The sequence below is a fragment of the Ailuropoda melanoleuca genome, chromosome 1 (assembly GCF_002007445.2).
Source record: "Ailuropoda melanoleuca isolate Jingjing chromosome 1, ASM200744v2, whole genome shotgun sequence".
Classification (NCBI taxonomy): domain Eukaryota; kingdom Metazoa; phylum Chordata; class Mammalia; order Carnivora; family Ursidae; genus Ailuropoda; species Ailuropoda melanoleuca.
The window spans coordinates 61,861,247-61,881,352 of NC_048218.1; the positions used below are offsets into that span (position 1 = coordinate 61,861,247).

General features: G+C 39.0%; 1 protein-coding gene across 1 annotated transcript in view; it reads left to right on the forward strand.

Moving 5' to 3' along the window:
- POGLUT1 (protein O-glucosyltransferase 1) overlaps positions 1-20,106 on the forward strand; it is a 28,346-nt gene that overhangs the window by 5,838 nt on the left and 2,402 nt on the right. The window contains exons 4-10 of the mRNA XM_002915261.4: positions 4,504-4,639; positions 6,811-6,932; positions 12,336-12,395; positions 14,014-14,113; positions 15,905-15,963; positions 16,985-17,152; positions 19,662-19,718. Coding sequence (XP_002915307.2) covers positions 4,504-4,639; positions 6,811-6,932; positions 12,336-12,395; positions 14,014-14,113; positions 15,905-15,963; positions 16,985-17,152; positions 19,662-19,718 — 702 coding nt within the window. The remainder of the gene's footprint in view (positions 1-4,503; positions 4,640-6,810; positions 6,933-12,335; positions 12,396-14,013; positions 14,114-15,904; positions 15,964-16,984; positions 17,153-19,661; positions 19,719-20,106) is intronic.

The window sequence follows — 20,106 nt, forward strand, 5'->3', positions numbered from 1 at the left end:
ATATGTATATATATATCACATCTTTATCTATTTATCTATTGATGGACACTTAAGTTGCTTCCATATGTAGACTATTGTAAATAATGCTGCAGTAAACATAGGGGTGTCTATATCTTTTCGAATTAGTATTTTTGTTTTCTTTGGATAAATACCCCTAAAAGCAGAATTACCAAATCATAAGGTATTTCTATTTTTAATTTTTTGGGTGGACCGCCATACTGTTTTCCACAGTGGCTGCACCAATTTGCATTCCCACCAGCAGTGCACGAGTGTTCTCTTCTCTTCACATCCTTGCCGACGTTTGTTTTTTCTTGTCTCATAATAGCCATTCTGACTGGTGTGAGGTGATGATGTCTCATTATGGTTTTGATTTGCATTTCCCTGATGATTAGTGATGTTGAATATCTTTTCATGTGTCTGTTGACCATCTGTACATCCTCTTTGGAATATGTTTATTCATATCCTCTACCCATTGTTTCATTGGATTTTTTGTTTTTTGGTGTTGAGTTATATGAGTTCTTTATATATTTTTGGTATTTACCCTTTACTAGATATTATCATTTGCAAATATCTTCTTCCATTTAGTATGTAGCCTTTTTGTTTTGTTGTTTCCTTCACTGTATGAAAGCTTTTTAGTTTGATGTCGTCCCAGTTGTTTATTTTTGCTTTTGTTGCCCTTGTCTAAAGAGACAGATCTAAAAAGATATTGCTAAGACTAACATCCAAGAATTTACTGCCTGTTTTCTTTTAGGAGTTTTATGGTTCCAGGCCTTGCACTTAAGTCTTTAATCCATTTTGAGTTTGGTTTTGTATATGGTGTAAGAAAGTGATACAGTTTCATTCTTCTGCATGTAGCTGTCCAGTTTTCCCAACATCATTTATTGAAGAGGCTTTTTTTTCTCCATTGTGTGTTCTTGCCTCCTCTGTCATAGATTAATTGACCATACAAGTGTGGGTTTATTTCTGGGCTCTCTATTCTGTTCTAGTGATCTATGTGTCCATTTTTGTGCCAAGCCATACCATTTTGATTATTATTGCTTTGTAGTATAGTTCGAAACCTGGGATTATGATACCTCCAGCTTTGTTCTTCTTTCTCAAGATTGCTCTGGCTATCCAGAGTCATTTGTGGCTCCATACAAATTTTAGGATTATTTGTGCTAGTTCTGTGAAAAATGCTATTGGTATTTGGAAAGAGGAATTGAATATATGGATTGCTTTTGGGAGCATGGGCATTTTATCAATATTAATTTTGCCAATCCATGAGTATGGTATACCTTTTCCATTTATTTGTATCGTCTTAAATTTCTTCCATCAATCTTACAATTTTCAGAGTACGGGTCTTCTACCTCATTGGTTAAATTTATTACTAGGTATTTTATTCCTTTTTTTTTTTTGGTATTTTATTCTTTTTGATGCAATGGCAATTTGATAAGTTTTCATGTGTGTGTACATCAAGATAATGAACGTACCTGTCACTCCCAAAAGTTTCCTTGTACCTCTTTGCAGTCCCTCTCTCCCACCCCTGTCTGCCATGCCATCCTTTTACCACTGTCCTCTGGCATCCACCAATTTACTTTTGGCATCCACCAATTTACGTTTCCTAGGGTTTTATATAAATGGAATTATAAATGGAATTTACAGTATGTAAAAGAGTGCTATTTTGGAANAAGATAATGAACGTACCTGTCACTCCCAAAAGTTTCCTTGTACCTCTTTGCAGTCCCTCTCTCCCACCCCTGTCTGCCATGCCATCCTTTTACCACTGTCCTCTGGCATCCACCATTTTACTTTTGGTCATTAGAGATCGTTTTCCTAGGGTTTTATATAAATGGAATTATAAATGGAATTTACAGTATGTAAAAGAGTGCTATTTTGGAAGCTGAACATGAAAACAATATTAAGTGTTTTAGCTCTTAAATGTAAATGAACAGCAATAATATATTTTTTAATTTTTTAACCAGTTCTATTTATTTATTATCAAAGGACTTTTCCATGCACATGGTAAAATATTTAGGTAACCTCAAAATATATACAATGAAAAGGAAGATTCTCTACCACCTTCAACCCCTAGACCTGTAGTCCCTGAATCCTCCTCTCAAAAGACAACCACGATTACAAGTTTCTTGTATATCCTTCCAGAAATTGTGGATAAGCAGTTGTCTACTCTTCAACAAATTAGAACATGCTGTATCTTCTGTTCTTCAACTTAATTTTCTTTTCCATATCACAGTAGATTTTGAAATCGTTCCTTACGAGTATATAGGGTACACCTCATCTTTCATGGCTGCACAGTAATCCATTGTATGGACTTCTTTATTCAGCCCTCTGTCAGTGGACATTTAAATGTCTCCACCACTCCCCTTTGAATTTTGACAAATGCAAACAATGCTGCAGTGAACATCTTTGTACTTATACCTTTGAGTACTCATGTAGTTATATTTACAGGCTAAATTCCTAGAAATAGGGTTAAGTAGGCCAATTAATGTGTTTTTAAAATCTTGATAAATAGAAGCAAACTGTCCTCCAAAGGAATTGTGCCTATTTTCTTTCTTTCCTTTTTTTTTTTTTTACATTTTTTTTCTGTTAAGTAATCTCTGTACCCAACATGGGGATCAAACTCAACAACCCTAAGATCAGTCATGTGCTCTACTGAGCCAGCCAGCCACCCCAAAGTTGTGCCTATTTTCACTTCCCCCACCATTGTATCACATGCTCAGAATACACCTCATACTCTCAGCAATACTGTGTATTATTGGACTCTGATCTTTGGCAATCTGATTAGGGAAGACTAGCATCTAGCTTCAGCACTTTTTTTTTTGTCATAGCAATACTTTGTTTTAAATTTTTTTAATTGAAATATATTTGACGTATAATATTGTATAAATTTAAGGTATACAACATGTTAATCTGATCCATTTATATATTATAACATGACTGCCTTGGTAGTGATAATTAACACCTCTATCATATTATATAATTATCCTTTCTTTTTTAGTAGTTGAATAATTAAGGTCTAGTCTCTTAGCAAGTTTGATTATAATACAGTTTGTTGTCTGTATTCATTATACTGTGCATGAGATCTCTAGGGCTTATTTACTACTTGTTGTAAGTTTGTAACCTTAAACACCATTTGTCCCAGCCCCTCACCCCCCACCCCTGGCAACCACCATTTCTTTCTCGGTTTTTACAAGTTTGGCTTTTGGGGCATTTCCTTAATATGGTTGAGCATCTTTTCTTTTGTTTATGAATCACTGATACTTTTTTCAGTAACCTCCCTATATATAAGTCAGTATTTTAAGTCAGCCATTACTATGCTGCTAGAAAATTTCGGTTGAACCTTGGAATGCTGCCCCCAGGATAGTGCTGGTCAGAACCTCAAAGGATGGGGCAGAAGAGCTAAGCTGCCAGTGTATCCTCTCGTTCCAGAAATCCTCTTGAGGATTCCTGGAGAGTCTAACCAGAAAGCTGTACAGGCATACCTTATTCTATTATTGCTTCACTTTTATTGCATTTTGCAGATACTGCTTTTTTTTTTTTTTTTAAGAAATTGAAGGTTTGTGGCAACCCTGTGTCAAACAAGTGTATTGGTGCCATTTTTCTAATAGCATTTGTTCACTTCATGTCTCTGTGTCACATTTTGGTGATTCTTTCAGTATTTCAAATTTTATTATTATTATATTTGTTATGGTAATCTGTGGTCAGTGATTACAATGCACTGAAAGTTCAGATGATTGTTAGCATTTTTTAGCAATAAAGTATCTTTAATTAAGATATACATGTTGGTTTTTTTAGACATAATACTATTATTGAACATTTCATAGACGCCAGTATAGTATAAATAATTTTTGTATGAACTTAGAAACCAAAAAATTCATTTGACTTGCTTTATTGCGATATTTATTTTATTGTGGTGATCTGGAACCAAACGTGCTGTATCTCTGAAGAATGCCTATATGACAGTCTTCATGATTGTGTACATAACACTCCTTTTCTGGCATGCAAAACTGATTTTGATAGTATTCTGTACTCAAGTTGAAGGCAATAAAAGTTGTCCTATCTTTCCTCCTAAATTATGAGACTTAATTATGGTGGGAAAAAAAAAAGTCTTTGTGAGAAGCAAAGCCCAAGGGACACAGTTAGAAAATTAGCTTCTTCCAGTTGCTATCAAAATCTGTATCTTGCTTTCTAATTAAACAAAATGGGAAATTAAAAAAAAAACTAGGAATAGATAGAGGAGAGGTGGTAGGAGTAGCAATAATACATCCTTCAAACTTATGATCTGGTTGGAAAATTTCACTAAGTATTGTAAGCTGGAGCAGGTTAACTAGGAAAGATGACTTGCACAATATAAAAGAGTAGAAAAGTCCTTTCAGAAGCATTGCTTTCAGGAAACTTTATAGTGGGCTGATGATCTGGATACTGGCTTTCAAAGTGGGAATGGGACTCTGTTTTGTCCTATAGCAGGCACTAGTCTGGTGAATTTGTGGTATTTCTGGTTGGCAGATGTAGTGGTGTTGAACACTTTATTTTGGAAGTTATCGGGCAGCTTCCGGACATGGAAATGGTGATCAATGTACGAGATTATCCTCAGGTTCCTAAATGGATGGAGCCTGCCATTCCAGTCTTCTCCTTCAGTAAGGTAAGTAGAGGAAGAGCTGTATGGTGAGATGGAGGGTGGTCCTCTAGAGTATGAGTAGATGATTGTCCTGTGACAGAGTCTGATGGGTGATGGTGAGGATGAGACCTGGTTTCCAGGAATTGGTCTGTGTCCCTCTTAGCTTCACAGTGGCTGAGCAATAGGACTGAGGAGATGGGTAATGTGAGTAAGATTGCTTAAGTGTCTATAGGGCTAGGGATGAAGGGTAGGGAATGATGGAGGCCTGAAGAACCAATAGGACATTGAAGGCAAGGTTCAGAGAGTCTACAGAGCATGGGAGAAGGTGGCTCAAGATAGCTCATGGGCTTGGAGTCAGGGAACACCTTTGTTAAAAAATATTTGTTGAGCTCCTATATATATAGTCCTATCTGTCCTGTCTGTCAGTCTATCCGAGGGGCTCAGCATGGCTAACAGTGAAACTAAAGGTGGTAGATAACTCCACACAGTTTGTACCTAAGCAGTACGTTGAGGGGATAGGCCTGGCGTATCCAAGAGGGGTATGTGAGAGAGTGATCTTTGGGTCTAGTTATGGAGGAATAGGAGTACTAGCTCACACCTGTGGACTTGGAGAACTTGGGACAGTTAATATCTTCTCAGTGCTCAGGTTCTTGCAAATGTGTATTGGCAGGGATGGGTCTTGGTTCCTGAGACTAGGCTTGAACACATTTGGGGGGAGGCCTCAAAGAGAAGGGACAGAAGATTCTATGGGGGAAGAACAGGTTTAGGAAAACCGTATGGTCTTTGAGAAAAGGAACACCATCTCTGATTTGGTTTCTCCAAAGAGGGACCTTTTACCCATACTTTTTCTTTATCACAGTTTACTTTCTCTCTAGACTTGTTTATTTCCTGTGTTGCAAGTGGGCTGAGGCCACATTGGTGTTGCATTTCCCATGGTCTAGTCTCATTTCTCAAAAGTGCTTGGTCTCACTGTTTATCATAAAACCCTCCCAGAGGAAGAGATAGAGGCTCCCATGTACGTCAGTAAGGACTTTATGTTTGTTATTTATTTGTTGTTTTGGTGGATGGCAAAGTCTGACCATCAGTATACAAACTTTCTTTTCATCTTTACTTCTCTCCTTTTCTTTTTTTTAATTTTAAACCAGTGACTCCTAGTCCCTAGAGAGGGATTTTAATCTTTCAACTTTATAGGAATTGTTCAGCTTCTGTTGAGCACCCATCAAGTCTGAGCTGCTTGATGAATCACATACCATTTTTTTAAAAGTATTTGAGAAAAGGTGAACAGCATATTGCATGTGTAATTCCAATGAAGAAACCAAAGAGTTAGAGGTCTGTCAGTGGCCAGAATTTTAACAGAAGTAACCATAAAAAGGGGAACAAATGGTTTTAAAGTGGGATAATATCCTTTTCCCCATCCTGCCCATCAGCACTTTCTGGTCCTGATCAACAAATAACCAAGAATTTATTGACCACCCAGTGTGAGCTCCACAGTACCACAGTATTAGGTAATACTAATTAACACTTATCGAGTGCTTACCATGTACCAAACACCTGTCTAAACTTGTCACATGTACTAACTCATTTAATATTCGAAACAAAGCCCATTAGATAGATAATGTTATTGGTATTATTTCTCCCATCATAAAGATAACTGAGGCATAGAAAAATTAAGTAACTTGCCTGGAGTTGGAAAGAGGTAGAATCAACATTCAAACTCAGATGATCTCTTTCAGGAGCCCATGCTCTTAACCATTGCCCTGGGATTTTTGTTCTCAAAAGACCCATTTAGGAAATAACCAGGAACTGGTAAGACAGTATACACTACAAGTGTAACAGCAGTTAAAAGATGAGAGAGCTATATGATCATTCAGATTTAGGTATTTTATTTCCATAAACTAAAAACCCTAACAGTGTAATAATGTCCTCTAGAAAAACAGAACTTTGGGTAACTGGAAAAATTGACTTTTAATGAGATTTCAAATTCTGGGATTCAGTGAGTCCATGAATTTTAACCCATGGTCATTTTTGCATTTTAATGTCTAGAGTGTAGACTTTGCAGACTAGGGAAAATAGATGTTTGGCAATGTTAACACTAGAGCAAGACCTCTGTCCAGATCCTGTGGCACGAGTGTAATTTGCATCTCCTCTCTCTGTTCTGAGACTGATTTTGAACAACCTTTCTGTTTCTGTTGAAGACATCAGAGTACCATGATATCATGTATCCTGCTTGGACATTCTGGGAAGGGGGACCCGCTGTCTGGCCAATTTATCCTACAGGTCTTGGACGGTGGGACCTCTTCAGAGAAGATCTTGTAAGGTAGGTCCTTTAGAGAGGTTTTCTTTGTCCTTCTTTGTGGGTCTTCTTGAAATAAACAGTAGGGTATACATAATTATTTACCTTAAAATGACTAACTTTTAAGTTAAAAATAAAAGAAAAACCGCTTAACCATTTTGTATGTATATGAGCACTTTTGTATGTGTATAAAATACTCACATATCCATAGGAAAAGAGCAGAAGACCCTACCCAAAATTATCAGCAGTGCCTTTGTGTAAAGGATTATAGGAGCCCTTTCTTTTCTTCTTTAAATTTTTTCTGTATTTTTAAGACTCTCCAAATAAGAGTGAATTCCTTTCATAATTAGAAAAAAAAATGAATGACCATGTTGTGAGGGAGAATAGAGAATTACTTGGAGGAACATAAATGCACTTTATAATTTAGAGCAAAGTCCTCAAGGTGGGGTTGGGGAGGGCATAAATGTCCTGGAGGTGTCTCAAGTACAAGCTTATTCTGGGTCTTCCTGATTCACGACTGAGACTGCCTGGGCTTGTTGACTCGATCTGCTATCATTTCAGAATTTAGATTGTCTAGGCCATCCAAGCTGTGGGTATTTCTTACCTGGCTACGTTTCTCATTAATGATTCAATCAACATTGGTACCTAATTAGCATACTTCTGGAAATACGGTCTTTATAGGTCTTCTCTCAGGTATTGGGAAAGCAAAAATTTAATTCAACTTTATTTCCACAAATATCTATCACTGTACCACATGTGGCTGGAGATTCAAAGAGGGTGAAAAGAATGTCCCTTTCCTGGAGAAACGGGTAGGGCTGCAGTCCTTAGTGGCAGTTAGAGCCACTGGGTAAAGAATGAGTCTATTATCCTGTGGGTGTATTTTGAAAATTATTTTTTTTTAGGATTTTATTTATTTGAGAGAGAGAAGGAGTGAGGGAGAGAAAGAGAGGGTGCACAAGCTAGGGGAGGGAGAGAGACAAGCAGCCTCCCGTCTGAGCACAGAGCTCAACGTGGGACCTTGATCCTAGGACCCTGAGATCATGACCTGATGAGCCAAAGTCAGATGCTTAACTGACTGAGCCACCCAGGAGCCCCCAAAATTATTTTTTTTTAAGATACCTTGGTCTCATACTTCATAGAACTAGAACTGGAAATTGTCCTTTTCAACTCTTTATTTCAGGGATGAGGGAAGGAAGGCCCAGAGAAATTGAGTGACTTGGTTAAGGTCAGGAGCCAATCTAGGCCTGAAGTCCAGGTGTCCACACTACCACTTAACCTTACTTATGCTCTCCAGACATTGAGACCATCATTTCCCTTGTAGCTTTTTGTTTTGAACGTAATTTTGAAAGGGAAAAATAAAAAGGTCTTTAACCAAATTTTCTTTAAGTTACTCTTGGCCTTAATTATCTAATCCTTTTTTTTTTTTTCAGGTAGTTGCAAATACTCTTTTCACATTCTTCCTTCTTTTTGTAGCTCTTTTTTGACCTGCTCTACATCTACTTTTTTTTTTTTTAAGAGAGAGAGAGTGTGAGCTGGGTGGGGGAAGGGGCAGAAGGAGAGGGAGAGAATCTTAAGCAGGTTTTGTGCTGAGTGGGGGGCCTGACAAGGGGCTTGGTCTCACAACCCTGAGATCATGACTTGAGCCGAAATCGAAAGTTGGACACTCAACCGACTGAGCTACCCAGGCGCCCCCTACTTTGTTTCTTAAATCTTTAAAAACAATCTTTTTTCTGATTATCAAACCTGTACGTGCTCATAAAAATGTATGTCTAACATCGGCAATTTTCCCACCGACTTGTCAGTGTCTTAGAAATCTTTCCATGTCAGTACATATGAAGCTATCTCATTATTTTTATCAGTCACATGATATTCTTTTGTGTGGATAATAATTTACCTCATTATTTCCTATGATAGACTTTTAGGCCACATATGTAATATATGCACAATTTTTTCTTTTCTGGACTATTTGAGAGTATGCTGCACACCTTATGACCCTGACATCTTAATACGCTAGTGTGTATTTCCCAAGAGCAAGAATTTTCTCTTTTATAACCATGCTGCAATGATCAAATTCAGAAAACAATATTGGTACAACATTTAATTATGCCAATAATGTCCTATGTGGCACATTCTACCTCCAGTACAGGATACAATCCAGGCTCATGTGTTGCATTTAGTGGTCATGTCTGTTTAGTGTCCTTTGATCTGGAACAGCTCCTCAGTCTGTCTTCCTCTTTCATAACATTAACATTTTGAAGAATGCAGGCTGTACATTTTATAGAATGTTCTTCAGTTTGGTTTTGTCTGTTTCCTCATGATTAGATTCAGTTTATGCATCCCAGACCTGAATACTTACCTAAGTGATTTACATAATCCACACCTCTTCGGAGATGTTAATTTCGATCACCTGGTCAAGGTGTTGCCAATTCCTCCACTGAGTAGTTTCTGTGCCCCCCCCCCAAACCTTGTAAACTACTAAGCAATTTTTAGGGAGATATATTATGTTTTAAAATCCAAGCTTATAAGAACATATTTTTCTTTTGATATCTTTCCTTCTTATTTTTCTTTTTTTCTTTTTTTTTTAAAAGATTTTATTTTTATTTATTCGACAGATAGAGACAGCCAGCGAGAGAGGGAACACAAGCAGGGGGAGTGGGAGAGGAAGAAGCAGGCTCATTGCAGAAGAGCCTGATGTGGGGCTCCGATCCCATAACGCCGGGATCACGCCCTGAGCCGAAGGCAGACGCTTAACCACTGTGCCACCCAGGCGCCCCCCTTCTTATTTTTCAACTGAATTTATTTATGGGGTGCCTGGGTGGCTCAGTTGGTTAAGCATCTGCCTTCAGCTCAGGTCATGATCTCAGGGTCTTGGGATCCAGCCCTGAGTAAGGCTCCCTGCTCAGCGGGGAGTCTGCCTCTCCCTGTCCCTCTGCCCCTCGTTCCCCTCCCCCATGCGTGCGTGTGCGTGTGCTCTCCCTCTCTCTCTCAAATAAATAAATAAAATCTTTAAATAAAAGTATGATCATAGAATTACAATTTTATTTTTTAAAGCCCTCCATCTAGAAGCTCTAGCCATGTGATTTAATTTCTTAATTTGAAACTTTAATAATCTGCTTGTTTATCTGCATTGATGCCTGCCTGCTATTTTTGTATTTTTGTAATCTTTTGGAAATTTGTCCTTATTGACTTACTTCTCACTCTGTAGAAGAATTCAGTGTTTCTGTAGATTTAAAGATTTCTGTCTCTGCTGTCACCGGGCGGTTATAAAAGAGGTCTGAGTCAGCACCAGGGTGCCACTTTGAACACTTGCCTGGGGAAAAAAGCCCTAACACAGGTCTTTTGAGGGGTAGGTAGGTGGATAGAAAGAATGAGGAAGAGGGAAAACAGAGATGGTACAAGTCTGTGTATATTAAATGCAGCCTTCCCAGGGACCGAGGACATTCATACTAAAAATTTCAGTATAAATTGATACTTTTTTGTTAGGTAGTTTAGCAATACATATCAAAATATAAAATGTGTATATCTTTGACCCAGCCATTTCACTTCTAGAATTTATCCCGAAGAGTTAGACAAATATGTAAAGATGGATACAGGAAGATGCTCACTACTGTGTTGTTTCTTAAAGCAGAACGTTGGAAACTTCTTAAAAGCCCATGAATAAGTAATGAAGTGAATTATGATGTGGCTATAAAATGGAATATTGCGCATGAGTGCAAAGTAAAGAAACTCTGGCTTCAAACTCTGGCTCTTATTAGCTATGTGACTCTGGGAAAACTGCTTAGCGTCTCAAGAACCTCAACTATAAAGTAGGGGTAATAAAACCCACCTCAAGAGGTTGTAAGAATGAGTATATATATATATGTATATATATGATCTCTGTTATGTAGAGCAAGGTTTCTCAATATTGGTAGTATTGACATCTTGGGCTGGATCATTCTTTGCTGTAGGGGCTTCCCTGTGCATTACAGGATATTTAGCATCCTTGGTCTTAATGTCACTAAATGCCAGTAGCAGTCCCCCACTAGTGACAATCAAAAATGCCTATAGTCATGGCCAAATATCTTCTGGGAGAAAGGGCCAAAATTACCACCAGTTGAGAACCACTGATATGGAGAGATGATTGGAAGGAAATTCTTCACAGAAACATTAAATTGCTAAAAGTGGGATTGGGAAGGTTCCAGATAATTTTTTTCCACTTTTACTTTATGCTTTTCCATTAGAATTTTCTATAATGAGGATATATCATTTTTTCTGCTAAAAAAAAAATCTCATAAAACAAAAATAACCCAGGGTTATGGTGTTTCTGTTTGGGTGGGGGGGCGGCGTATGGGGCACAGCAGTAGATAGTTCAGGCCTTGGACTAGAGAATCTGGTAAAGATGGTCCAGGAAGAAGGAGCTATAGGATGGGTCAGGAAAATGAGCAATGCTCTCAGCTAAGAGAAAATGACTAATGTGACATTTATGTATCTAACAGTATCTCTACCTAACAAGTTTATATCCTAAGTCTCTCCATTATGGTAAATAGCACACCAATCCCTCATTAACTCCAGTTCAGCCCTTCCCCTCCTTTTTCAGAGGAAGACAATGGGCAACTTCTGTGTAGGGTTCCTATGAAGGAAGTTAAGAATGATGTATCTGTGAGCTAGCAGTTTCAGCAAGGAAAGCTGGTCATGGTAATGTGTACTGAGAACTGAGTTTCAGGGACTTTGATGGAGCACTTAGTACAGTGTCGAGTATATCAGGGTGCTTTGCAACATCAGACAAATTTCTGGTGGTACTGCTTATGCATCAAAAAAAAATGAAGTCAAGAAGTGGTTTGTTTTCTTGCCTTTAATTCAATTTCTGATATTTTCTGCAGTTCTCTTTGCCTATTAAATTTATCAATAGCAGCACTCTACTTAAAGTAGAGAAGAAATCCTCGTTGTATTGCATTTAACAGCTCTAAACATGTCATTGAGAGCTCGGGAAATTTTTTTAAAATTTTATTTGTTTATTTATTTAGAGAGTGCGTGTGCATGTGCCTGAGCAGGGGGAGGGACAGAGGGAGAGAGAGAATCTCAAGCCAACTTCCTGCTGAATGAGGAGCCTGATGTAGGGCTCAGTCTCAGGACCCTGAGTTCGCGACCTGAGTTGAAATCAAGAGTCGATGCTTAACTGACTGAGCCACCCAGGTACCCTGGGAACTTTTCTTTCAGTGTTGTTAACTTATTAATGGAGCAGTGGATTGTAGATATTATTGACTAGCACCTCCAAAGGAGTGAAGTAACAACAAGGGAATATAATGTCATTAAGGGCTTTTTCTTTTGAGAGCCTGGGTAAGACTTATTTAAAAATGTGACGTTCTGAACTAATCTTCAGAAATCGTTAAAACACATCCTCATATAGTTAAGAGAAAAACATAGAAACTAACTGAAATCTAATTATAGGTCAGCAGCACAGTGGCCATGGAAAAAGAAAAATTCTACAGCATATTTCCGAGGATCAAGGTGACTGTATTTTCTGATATTTTACAAAGATATTTGTAAGATTCAAGTTATTTTGAGGGTGTGAAGAACTGTAGTTCAAGGAGAAAGCTAGGATAACTAAGAAGTAAACGTAGACTCATAGAATTTTAGACTAGAGAAGATCTCAAAGTATTTGCCCAAATCAGTCTTTTTTTTTTTTTTTTTTAAAGAGAGTGCATGCATGAGACCAGGGGAGGGAGGTGGGGAGAGGGAGAGGGAGAAGCTCTTAAGGCCCTACACCCAGCACAGAGCCTGACTCAGGGCTTGATCTCTTGACCCTGAGATTATGACCTAAGCCCAAATCAAGAGTCAGACGCTTAACTGACTGAGCCACCCAGGCGCACCTTGCCCAAATCACTCTTAATTGAACTGAAATTGAAAGAAGTAGAGTTCCTTCATCTAGTCATTCAACAGGTAATAATAGGGTGCTGTGAGTATGTTAGGTATCAAATATATGTTGAAGAGAAGCTGAGTTGTCCTCTTGCCTGAGAGATGATAGTTTTCTACAGTGATCTTCTGACCTGGCCCTCTGCTAGTCACTCGGCTAGTTATTGGCATTGCAGGAACCATTACCAGTTGTCCTGACTGCCTTTTTCATGAGGCCATGTGGTTGCCAAATAGTGGTGGAAAGCACAGATTGAGACTGGTGGAAATGGAAAGGGAAGCAGGGAAGAAAGGGGGGAGGAAGGAGAGGGGAAATGCTGGACAGGGACCCTCTCCATCTTGCTCAGACCTACATCCCCAGTGCCAAGAACAGTACATGATGAATGCAGATACATGATGAATATCTGCTGTACAGATGAACAGAACAGGGAGAAGGCTTTTGTCATTTTCCTGGTCAGTCCTTGTCAGAGATCACACCTTCTATTTACTTGGGCAGTGAACTTGAGGATGCAGACGGGCCCAGCAGCCACTGCTTACTGGTCCTTATCAACTTCTCTGATTCTCAGATCTTGAAATCCTAGCTTCTTAACTTGGGACCTGTGTGTGGACTTGAAGAGTTCTAGGACTTCTTATAAATTATATGGGGATATGGACACTTTTCTAGAGAGTGGTCCACAGGGAGTCCAGGACCTCTCAAATGTCAAGATCATCTGCTACTTGGACCATAACTAGGAGTTTTTCTACATATAATCTTCAGGTTTTTAAGCCCTTTAGTTTTCTTTTTAATTTAAATATTGTGCTGGACTGTACAGAACACAGACAACAAAGGTCAGGTAGCTATTTTGGGGAGGGGTAGAGTACCTAGTCACACAGCTGTGGCTACTAATGATTATAGAGGCCAAGTGAACCCTGCTGAAAGGGAACTCATTCCCTGGGATATGTCTGTACTGCCCAGAACAACATAATCTTAAAGATTAGACACAAGCAAAAAAGGGCCCAATATTCCCCATCCCTGAAGGGTACAGGAGGGAACAACCAGGAACATCTGTACTCTGCAGGGCCCAGTAACCCCCATCTCTGCTATTAAAATAACCAATGAATTATCCATCTGTGTGTACAGTCGTTGCATTGGTCTGATTACTGCTTACCTTTCAGAGACTAGGAGCAGTATTATTGTGTGGGACACATTGTTTTATGTCACATGTTTCTTTTATAGGACAAGTCCAGAACGAGATCCTCTCATTCTTCTATCTCGGAAAAATCCAAAACTTGTTGACGCAGAATACACCAAAAACCAGGCCTGGAAATCTATGAAAGTAATCACCAATCATCTGAATAGAACCATAGCAGTGAACATTCTCACTCAAAGAACATTGCCACCTTAGGTTTCCTCTCAGCAGTAGATGAATGTAGAGAAAGTTCCACAAACTTATATGTATTAGCATATATGTAAATTATTCTTTTTCAAACTCACATTGCTTTTCTGGGCCATATTATAAGTAGTATTTTTTACCACTTTGAAGGTTTAAACCAGAGGACATCAACGTTTTATGGAAAGGGCCAAATGATAAATATTTGAGGCTTTGTGGATTGTATGATCTTGTAGTTACTCAGCTCTGCCATACAGGGTGAAAGTGGTCACAGACAATGTGGAAATGAATGAGCCTGGCTGTGTTCTAGGAAAACTGTATTTATGGCACAGAAATTTAAATTTCATGTAGTCATCACATGTCATACATATTCTTTTTTGGATATTTTTCAAGCATTTGAAACGTAAAATATTCTTGGTTTGTGGGTTATATGCAAAAACAAGCAGTAGTCCAGATTTGGCCTATGGGCTGTAATTTGCCAACCCCTGGTTTAAATGAGTGGTTCTCAACTCTGACTATACAATCCAACCAGAGAGCTTAAAAAAATGAATCAAATGAATCAGAGTCTCCGGGAATGGGGTCCAGACATCTTCATTTGTATAAAAATAAGGATTTACATTTCAAAATGAAAAAAGTATATGTAACTGAAGTATTATAATTCAATGCCAGGACTAAGGATTAAGTGAACAGGTAAAATCAGGTCAAGAGGAGGAAGTGGGGGATTCAGAGAGGTGAATTGTAAGGTGCAGCCAGCAATGACTGGCTCCTTCAGGTTGGAGTTCATCTCTGTCCTCTTAACTCTATGACTTCTTGCCTTATTCAAAGAACTTTAAGCCCTAAATGTCCTCATTTGAAATTTCCATGTACCATATGAGGATGGTAAGAAAAAAAGTTTTAAACTTCTTGTGGGAAAACTAAGCGTATCTGAGTTGTATTATTTGATAGTTTTAATCAAACAGGAGCAAAAGGTTAAGAAATTTGTTGAAAAACAAAAATATGAAAAATGTCCATTCAGCACAGCTTCTACTGTGGGAAGCTGTGAAAGCAAACAAGACTTATTGCCCTTATTAAGACATTTACCATCTGGCAGGGTAGCTGGAATACAGATGGGGGTCTCAAACTCATATGCCTCTGGGAGCCACAGGAGTGAGCAGGAGAGAGAGAGAGAGAGCTAAAGGTCCAGTCATTGCTGCCAAGGGAATAGAGCCCAGTTTACCAGAACTTCCTTTTTCTTTTTATAAGAAAACTTGGAAATCTGGAATTTTGTAGGAAATATCTTACCACCTGTGAATGTTGGCAATGGTTTGCATTTTTATTCTTAAATACTTTGCATCCCCAACAAAATCTGTGTGTGGGTTACACCTCCAAGCCCACCAGCCCCCACCTGTAACATCCTGGATATATAATTTACACAGAGTGAAACATGCTGTAGGTTAGGATCTCTAAGTTCAGAGAAGGATCCACATGGCCCTGGGAGCTTAAACTCTAAAATCAGACAGGCCCTGGGTTAAAACCCTTGTTCCTCTCCTCAGGTCCACATTGCCCTGAGCAAGTTTCCCAACTTTTCAAGGCCTTGGCTTCTTCATCTATAAAATGAGATAATAATGTCTCTGAATGTGTTTATTCAGGACACTGAAATGAGGTCATGTTGATGGAATGCTTAACAATGCTTGCTGCATGTAGGTCTTCAGTAAATACTACCACTCTCAATACTAATAACTTCCTTTTCGCTTAAAGGATACCTTAGGGAAGCCAGCTGCTAAGGATGTCCATCTTGTGGATCACTGCAAATACAAGTAAGACTTCAGGACTCCTGACTCTTGGCTTCCCTGTCGCATTTGGAATAGCTTCATTTGAGGGGAGAACTTCAATACTAGGGCCCAGCTGGTGTTTATGAAAGTCCTGTTCATTCATTTGGTGGTTGTTTACCGAGACCATGCTGTGTGGACGAGGCTCTCACCTGAGTTCTGCGGGAACTGCAGAGACAATGATAATAATGGTCCCTGCCTCTATAGACCTTGCTGCTAGTAAGCAAAGTGGTGGGACTCCCTCTCTCCACACCCATCCAGCCAAGAACTGAAGTTAGATGAAGTGTTTTTCAGGTTCATAAGGGTTTATGTTTCAAAATGAATAAAGCATATGTAACTGAAATAATATAAGTCAATGCCAGGAATAAGGATTATGTGAACAGGTAAAACCAGGTCAGGAGGAAGAAGTGAGGGGATTCAGAGAGGCGAATGCTGATTACGCTGCACAGTGGGAAGTATAGGGTAGAAGCAGCTCTAGCTGGAGACAGGGGTGCATAAGAAATGCTGAAAAGAAAATGTTCTAAGATAGCTTTTTCCCAGAGGATATTTCTTTGAAGATTGATTATGTATGCCTAGTTCTCCTCTCCCGACTTCAGAAGAAGAGGGAACAGGGACCAACGGAGGCTTTTGGTGGGATACCTTATGGGAGAAACAAGGTTTTGGGGAGCCATGACTCGTTAGAGACATTAGGCCCAGGAAAACTTACAGGAAAGCGTAAGGTACTGTCTCCATCTGAGCATTGTATCTCTGTCTAGCACCCAGCTTGTGGCCCTATCTAGCTCTTTCTGGAGAAAGAATCCTCCTTTCCCCCTCACCCTGACATTCCCTGGAAAAGTCAGTAGCCCCTGGAAACCCACAGGGACATGCAGATGTGTCCTGGAAAGCTGAAAATAGAAAGGGAGAGGAGAGGGGTCATAAAAGGAGAGAAGCAGAGGAGGGAATAGGAAGAAAAAGATATTTGTGGCAGCAGACGAATAGTATCAAGTATATTTTGCTCTTTCTTTCCCAGGTATTTGTTTAATTTTCGAGGTGTAGCTGCAAGTTTCCGCTTCAAACACCTCTTCCTGTGTGGTTCACTTGTTTTCCATGTTGGTGATGAGTGGCTGGAATTCTTCTATCCACAACTGAAGCCGTGGGTTCACTATATCCCAGTCAAAACAGATCTCTCCAATGTCCAGTGAGTGGCTCTCCTCCAAGCAGAGTGCCTAATGACTCCCACAGTCTGCCTCTAAGGCCCCGGCCATTTAAGACATTTACTACTGATGACTTTTTCCCATGAAAGCTTTTTTCCTTACTTGGTTTGCATGTATAGCATCACTATTCAACTAGGCTGTGAGATTTAATTTGAAAAAGTGCTCTAATGCTAGTTCGAAATGTAACACTCAGTACACAGTAGAAAAGCTCTTATCTCTCAAAGACTAAAGATAGGGATAGTAGATGTTGTTATATTGTCAAAGGGACTTTCAGATACAACGTGAGAACTGACCCCAGTGAAGCTGAGGCAAATTTTCTCACATGATGGGAAGAACTAAGAAGAGATATGGAAAAGGGCCAGAAAAGTAAGCCCAGTGCCCTTTTCTAGGGGCAGGAGCAGGAGACAGAAGGGAAATTTTTCTTCACTATTGATTTCGATGTGTATCATTGAACATTTCTCTATTCTCTCAAGTATGTCCCAAATCTACAACAGGTTGCCTTTAGCCTGTGTGTGGGCTTTTGTTGTTGTTGTTGTTGTTTTGGTCCTGTGAGGACTCTAATATCTTTGCTTTAAAAAAGAAATAATACATTATCCACCTATCTAGAGATTAACCATAGATCTCAGTCTGTGGTCTTTCTTTCTTTTTTCTTTTATTCTTTTCAAATTTAAGGAACTGTTTTTATTTTTATTTTTTTAATTATTTAAATTTTGTTAGTTAACATATATTGTAGTATTGGTTTCTGGAGTAGAATTTAGTGATTCATCACTTATGTACACCACCCGGTGCTCATTACAAGTGCCCTCTTTAATACCCACCACCCATCTAGTCCATCCCCCACCTGCCTCCCTCCATCAACCCTCTGTTCTCTGTCGTTAGGAGTCACTTGTGGTTTGTTTCTCTCCATTTTTACTTTTCCCCCTTCCCATTTGTCCATCTGTTTTCTTTTTTAAATTCCACATATGAGTGATATCATATGGTGTTTGTCTTTCTCTGACTGACTTATTTCACTTAGCATGATACAGTCTAGCTCCATCCACATCGTTACAAATGGCAAGATTTCATTCTTTTTGATGGCTGAATAATACTCTTACACACANCACACACACACACACACACACACACACACACACACACACACACACACCATGACTTCTATATTCATTCATCAGTTGATGGACATTTGGGCTGTCTCCATAGTTTGGCTATTGTTGATAATGCTGCTATAAACATTGGGGTGCAGGTACCCCTTCGAATCTGTATTTTTGTANTTTTTGTTTTTTTTTTTTAAAGATTTTATTTATTTATTTATTTGACAGAGATAGAGACAGCCAGAGAGAGGGAACACAAGCAGGCAGAGTGGGAGAGGAAGAAGCAGGCTCATAGCAGAGGAGCCTGATGTGGGGCTCGATCCCCTAATGCCGGGATCACGCCCTGAGCCGAAGGCAGACGCCCAACCGCCATGCCACCCAGGCGCCCCTTTAGTTTTGGCTATTGTTGATAATGCTGCTATAAACATTGGGGTGCAGGTACCCCTTCGAATCTGTATTTTTGTATCCTTTGGGTAAATACCTGGTATGCACTTGCTAGGTTATAGGGCAATTCTGTTTTTAACTTTTTGAGGAACCTCCATACTGTTTTCCAGAGTGGCTGTACCATCTTGCATTCCCACCAACAGTGCAAGAGTGTTCCCCTTTCTCCAAATCCTTGCCAACACCTGTTGTTTCTTGTGTTGTTAATTTTAGCCATTCTGACAGGTGTGAGGTATCTTATCATGGGTTTGATTTGCATTTCCCTGATTATGAGTGATGTTGAGCATCTTTGCATGTGTCTGTTAGCCATCTGGATGTCTTCTTTGGAAAAGAGTTTATTTGTGTCTTCTGCCATTTCTTAACTGGATTATTTTTTTGGGGTGTGTTGAGTTTGGTAAGTTCTTTATAGATATTTGATACTAACCCTTTGTCATTTGCAAATATCTTCTCTCATTCCATCAGTTGCCTTTTAGTTTTGTTGATGGTTTCCTTTGCTGTGCAGAAGCTTTTCATCTTGATGAAGTCCCAATAGTTCATTTTTGCTTTTGTTTCCCTTGCCTCCGGCAACATGTCTAATAAGAAGTTGCTACAGCCAAGGTCAAAGAGGTCACTGCCTGTGTTCTCCTCTAGGATTTTGATGGATTCCTGTCTCACATTGAGGTCTTTCATCCATTTTGAATTTATTTTTGTGTATGGTGTAAGGAAGTGGTCCAGTTTCATTCTTCTGCATGTTGCTGTCCAGTTTTCCCAACTCCATTTGTTGAAGAGACTGTCTTTTTTCCATTGGCTATCCTTTCCTGCTTTGTTGAAGATTAGTTGACCATATAGTTATGGGTCCATTTCTGGGTTCTCTATTCCATTCCATTGATCTATTTGTCTATTTTTGTGCCAGTATATATAAATGGTGTTTCTTTCTTAGTTTGGTCTATATTTCAGAGTCTAATAATTCTTTCAATTTTAGGGAGTTGTTGCATTTTGTGAAAGCAAATGATGATGTGGCTCAAGAAATTGCTGAGAGGTAAGCTCTGTTCATTTTCCTTTTCTGTTTTACTTTATCATCTCCATTTTGCCCCAGCTAAAGGTATATGAATATTGTTATCTTGGTGATATCTGGATTTCATCCTCACTATACAGAGGTAGTCAGAATTAAAGTTGTCCAGGAGGAAAACACACATTCACATATGTCCCAAACCCATCCTTTATAGAAGTAGATGAAATCTTTGAAGTAATTAAACAAGTTCACAATTTCTGAGCATTCCCAGAATTTTTGAGCATTCACTCCTTAAGTGTTGGTTTTTAAGAAAACAAATATGAAGCTCTATTGCTAAGTGCATGTGTGTGGATAGGATGGCTGTTGGGTCTGAGAATCAAGAGTTAATTCATATAAAGCATAAACATTCTGAACA